At 42.6% G+C, this 5,778-nt stretch overlaps 1 protein-coding gene across 1 annotated transcript in view; it reads right to left on the bottom strand.

Moving 5' to 3' along the window:
- The window catches only part of LOC108376040 (uncharacterized), a 9,701-nt gene extending 6,831 nt beyond the window's left edge, over positions 1–2,870 (bottom strand). Inside the window, exon 1 of the mRNA XM_017632215.1 lies at positions 49–2,870. Coding sequence (XP_017487704.1) covers positions 49–2,776 — 2,728 coding nt within the window. The 5' untranslated portion in view covers positions 2,777–2,870. The remainder of the gene's footprint in view (positions 1–48) is intronic.
- Between the last annotated feature and the right edge of the window lie 2,908 nt (positions 2,871–5,778).

Raw genomic sequence — 5,778 nt, 5'->3', positions numbered from 1 at the left:
CAAACTCTTACACGAATACACAACTTTGCATTTAATACTTTTACTTACTATCATTTGCACTAGCATCCTCCGGCATGCTATCGGTTGTCGTTGCCTGGCTACCAAAACCGAACCACGATTCAAGCCAGCTTGGCGGCTCTGTAGGCGATGGCGACGGCGGCAAAGGTGTTGTGCTACCAATATTCTTCGTTCGCCTATTAAAACCAAACCACGAACTTAACCAACTAGCTAAGGAATTTGATTGTTCCTCCTCTTCCTCTTCAATACTCTCAATCGGCTGTATGCCATTGTGATAAGTGGTGTAGGTGGGATATGAATATTGTTCCTCATCAGATTCTTTACTGACAAAATTATCTGCCATACCATTCATTAGCACTTGCACAGGATAGAAGATCATACGAAAAAATCCACCAATACCGCCAACACCACCACCGTCTTCGTAGTCATAGTCTTCATCAGATGCTGAGCTATCGCTGGAAGTTGGACGTCGGCGTATGCGTTTTTTGCTTGCTGCCTTAGTGTAAATGCTTGGTTTTTTCGTAGTCGTAGTCGTAGTCGTGGTTGTGGTCGTGGTGGTGGTGGTGGTACTTGGTGGACTAGTAAGGCTGTTTTCCTCCGACTCGATTGCTCCAAAGTCTGCACCCGGCTCAGCTGAACTGCCATCATTTATTATTATGGAGTTGGCTGGATGATTAGTTATTTCAGATGTTTCTGAGGTTTCATCAGTATAATCTTCTGCTTCTTCGAAGCTCTCAGGTTCTTTCGATTCCTTGTGATTTTTATGCCGCTTGCGTTTTTTCATTTTCGTGCTGCCAGTGGGCTCGAAGTCATAGTAAGACCATTCGTCATCTTCGTAGGAACCAGCATTGTCGTCGTCCTCTTCATCATCTTCGCCATCGTTGCGATCTGCAGATTCCTCATCATCGTCGTCTTCGTCTTCATCGTCGCCAAAGTCGAAGAGGTCGAACTCACCCCTTTTTTCAACTTTTTCCTTCTTACGCCTTTTCTTGCTTTTAGTTTTTCTTTTCTGCGCATTATTGCGGGAAGTGCTGAGCGCTATTGACGGTAACTGCGTTGTCGCATCGTAGTTCACGGTGTGATTAGTCGAAGTTGGCTTTATGGCTGTATTATTTCTGCTGTTTGTTGCATTAGATCCTCCTTTGTGCTGCTTCAGCACATTCCAGTTGGTGCGATTGAATGCACTATTGGTTAAGGAATTCATTTCGGTGTAATTCCCTAGCTTCGATTGACGTTTTCTCACTCTGGCCCGTTTTACAGTTCTTGTTCGCGCTGTGACTCTTTTTGCTTCCACGCTTTTGTCTTTCACCTTTTCCACTTCATGAATTGGACGCAAAGCTACCGGATCCTTAAGATACTTATCGATTATCGTCACATTCTGCGCGTGATCCATGTAAGCGCGTATATTAGTCACAGAGCGCTTACGCACCTGATGCTCCTCAGACTGGTCGCTTTTCGCTGACAAACTCATCAGTATAGCTTCCGTGGATTCAATTGGACTCTTGCTGAAAACTGTTTGCGTGTAATTTGGCTTCTCCAGTTGGGTGGCGACTTGTTGCTTCTCGGTGCTTGTTTGTGGCTTTGGCGTTGATACACGCACACCTTTGATTATTTGCGGCAGCTCATTACGTGTGACAGTTGGCTTTCTTCCGGGTCTATTTGGCTTCTTCTTGTTCTTTCGCTTGACTTTGGGTTTATGCTTGCGCGTCGGCAATTGGACCTGATCGCTGATTGTCAATTCGGTTTGTACTGTAACAGGTGGCGGTTTACTAAGATGACTGGGTAACTTAGCGATCGGCAATTTGAATGTCGACGGCTTTTGTAGACGTATTATTTGAGGAGGCGTTGTGGTATGCGCTATCGTGACTGTGCTATTACGCTTAGGCAAATACTTTACTTGTACAGACTGACAGCTCTGTTCGTAGTGCTTGCGTTGCAAATATAAGTCACGCTCGTATTGCTCCTTCGAGACATAAAGCGAAATAGTGCTGTTAGCAGAAGTAGGCTTACTAATGTTATACGGCGCGCGTCCCACTTCAGTAATCGCATAGATAATGCCAGTGACTGGGTTGGAAAAATATATGGGAAACTGTGTCTCGGTATGGTTTTTATAGAAACCGCCAAAGCTTTGATTAGCCTGAGTTGGCCGCTTTGGTGACTCAGCCGAAGTGGCAATTTCGATAACGCTACTTAGCGTTTGCTTATTAGGACGTTGCGGTCTTGATGGCTTGGAGTTAGGCGGCCTTGTTTGTGGCTGCAAGTTACTAAACTTTAGCACTCCTGGCAGGTCTGCAGCGTTTACTTCGCCCGCAGCACCATCACCATCCGCATCCTCATTTTGCTCGTTGCTGAACAAATGAAAATTCAAGCTCGAACCAACAGCATTCCCCTTCAGCGCATGCGCTGCCGCAGCCACACTGGGTGATTCATAGCGATGTTGCTGTGGTCGACCGATGCGCTGCACATGTCCTGGCCATGACGTCACCTGCTTCGTTGCCGTTTGTGACTGCTCTTTGTCGTAGTTGTATTTTGGCACAAAATTCTCGGCTACATCTCGAAACTGCGGTTTTGCGCTCCACGCGCGCCGGTGCTCGTTGGCTAGCAAATCGCGCGTCCACGTACGTTGCGTTTCGCGTAAGAAATTATCGAGTTCCTCGGCGCTCGGATGATAACCAAAATCGTAAGCGTGCAAGCCGGATATGCTGGCCAGCAGTAATTTGAGCATGAGTAACTTTGTGACCACGAAAAAGCATAACATTTTTTTACTGTTTTAATTAAAACTTTTTTAATTAAAGGCTTAAATATTTTGAGATTTCTTAAATTTGAACTACTTTCACTTCCTTCTGCTCACAGCAAGGATAATCATTTCTCCTACATGCAACCAAACATTTTATGCGAACATTTTCTTCACCAGCATTATATGTAAAAATATATTCACTTGGTCACTTTTTATAAGTTTTTTATTCTATGTAAGTGTTTTCCAGAGCACCACCTATCGCTTCACCGTTTCACATGCGAATAACGCAAACACGCAGCGGCGAAGTGAAATTCAGCTACCACAGCAGCAGTCCGTCAGTTGTTGCCACAAGTCACACTCGTCGCCTACTCTCACACAGTAGAACATGTGTATATACTTGCAAACATAAAAAACAAACGTCTTTGTGCATAAGTTGTTAACTAAGTATTTAACCGGGTGAACTGCAGAGGGTTCATGCCCCAAGTGCTTGGCTTAGAAGTCTAATGGCAGTCGGTTGATGGCACACGCCAATTTGAATTTTAACGTCTCACTGATTATGCGACTCGAAACCCGCAAACAGCAAATACACGCTGTCACAATCTTCGCCGATATGAATCGAACCATTACAAATTGTTGGATCTAATCACAGTGCTGTGCTGGCGTAGTGGTTAGGCTCCGTCGTTTTCGAAGTTCTATTTTGTTGCTGTGACCTGGCAACTAGAAAGTGATCTTATACCCAATGTGGATACATATTTATCTGTTAGCTCAATTAATTCGTTTCCTTAAATAATTTTTATGGACCCGAATATCATAAACTTTAGCAGCTAGATCCCGTTGATTATTTTTTTTTAACAAATAATTCAGTTAGGCGTTAAAAATAGGACCTGTTATGCAAATCCTTTGAAAGAAAAACGAATCTGTCTTAGATGTATATATTCTCTTTTTCATTGGCTAACAAAAGGGTAAACATTTAGATACTTAAGGAGGTATGCAACGTATTTTGCAGAGTGGTGGGGCGGGGGGCACATAGCTAAGTCTTGCATTTCCCTGAAAGGTTAGAAGAGCTTTTGAAAGCAGCGTCTGTATGTACAAACTCACTGGCCACATTGAGCCTAAACTCTTCCGTAGTCGCCTCTATACGCTTTCACATTCAAGGAAGCTGTAATTGTGTCCCTTTAGTTGAGTCGAAAAAGCGACAAAGATCATCTCAGCAGCAGTGAGATTATGACAATCCCTACGCTAAATTTCCATCGCCAAAACTCTCTAAATGAAGATGAGTGCGGCTTAAAAGTACGCAACATGGAAAAGTAGCAGATGCAATGTGTAATCAACCAAAGCTGACAGCAGAGAACGTTTATAAATGGGAAGGCGCAATTCCAGTGTGAGATTTGGACCGGTACAAATTTTTGAGTTGCGCGAGCCACACCGAGCCAGAATGCTCTTTGCCACCACACCAAAGATGTTCAATTCTACCACTCGTGAGACTGAGTTTACCATAGTTTAAAATGAAATGAATGAAAATAAGAACGAACACGAAACGAGAAACAGAAATTCAATAAGCACTAGGCAGAGGTGATGCTTGCGGAGGCAGGCGCGTGCTTGTGTCGGATGAAAACAAAAACAAACAAACAAACCAACAACCACAAACAAAGAATACAAATTAAAAAAAATGTATATATATATTTTTCATTCCAAATTACCTAGCATATACCATTCTCCGAGAATTCCTATCCAAACCTAAACCTGAAGTCCAAACCGATTCGCATTCGATACGCACCGAGGGACGGCTTGGCTGTTGGAGTTCATAACGCTTAGTCGTGTACAGAGTGCTTTGGCTATCAGGCGACCTTCGGAGCTACTCAGCCTTACAGCGGATCTTTGCTCTCGGGTGTAAGCTCAATGCCCGCGGAACAGATGATGGCGGGCCGCTTGTGACGATAATAGCATCCAACACGAGCTAGGGCCAGAGTATGCACCCCGGGCATACCGTCGAAGTTAGTGGAAATCTTAATTATGTGGTAAGACTTTAACTCACACACAATTGGAGTGGTCAATAGGGAACAAACGGAGGCGCGATAACACAATAGTGGTATTCACCAAAGTGAGCAAGTGGCCTGGCAGTCTGGCAAAAGGGCAGATCAGCTCAAGCAACGATTGTTGTCCACAATATGAAATAAATATATTTAAACACAACTTGCTGTTCAGAAACCTACCACCTGGTTGCCTATAGAATGCGTGGTATCATTTTAAGGAGTTTGTTTTATTTGATAGATCACGTCAGCATTGTAGGACTTTCGGCTTAACTCTGAGCTATTTCATCCGAAAAATTTCGCACTTTTTATGTATTTCTTTTAAACGCCAATTAATTTGCCTCGGGGTATATATGTACCTGTATTATGGAGTACATCTAAAGACGGAAAAATGTAAACACATTGGGTATACTTAGAAAGTTGCGATCCACTTACAAAGTCATAGCTTTTCACTTTTTTTAGCGTTCGTTCGGGTCTTAGCTGCATAAATTTGGAAAAAACACAAGTTTGTTTCAATTTAAATAACATACACTTACCAGTTTTTTATTCACTTAAATAATATAGGCTGTAGAATATTTATAGACTGGCAATACTTAAATATTTTGCGGCTTTGTGGTTTTCTCAAAATGCCCATGATTTTATACGCAACATCACATTTACTTTTGCCTAAGCACAAGTCTGCAATTTCTTTCGGTTAAATTATTAGATTCACAATTTGTAGTTGTAGTAATAAAAACATAGTCTTCCCGTAATTCGTTTTCTTCGAGAGCGTAACCGTTGAAACACAATACCGGCGAACGGCAAATTTTCGCGCAGTAGAGCGACGACGGCAGTAACTTTCGCCCAAAAATTTCGCTCAGTAAAACACAACTACGGCGACAACGAATTCGCCTATGACAAGGTCCAATTAAAATTTTTACAAACAACAAGATTATTAATTTTTAACAAAAACTAATATAGGGTTTTTCAATTTGGATTCAAAAACCTCAGAAT

Source organism: Rhagoletis zephyria, unplaced genomic scaffold (genome assembly GCF_001687245.7).
Source record: "Rhagoletis zephyria isolate East Lansing unplaced genomic scaffold, Rhagoletis_zephyria_1.1 Rzeph_scaffold_09831, whole genome shotgun sequence".
Lineage (NCBI taxonomy): Eukaryota > Metazoa > Arthropoda > Insecta > Diptera > Tephritidae > Rhagoletis > Rhagoletis zephyria.
The sequence above is the reverse complement of the archived record's forward strand: the minus strand, read 5'-3'. Positions and strand labels throughout refer to the sequence as shown.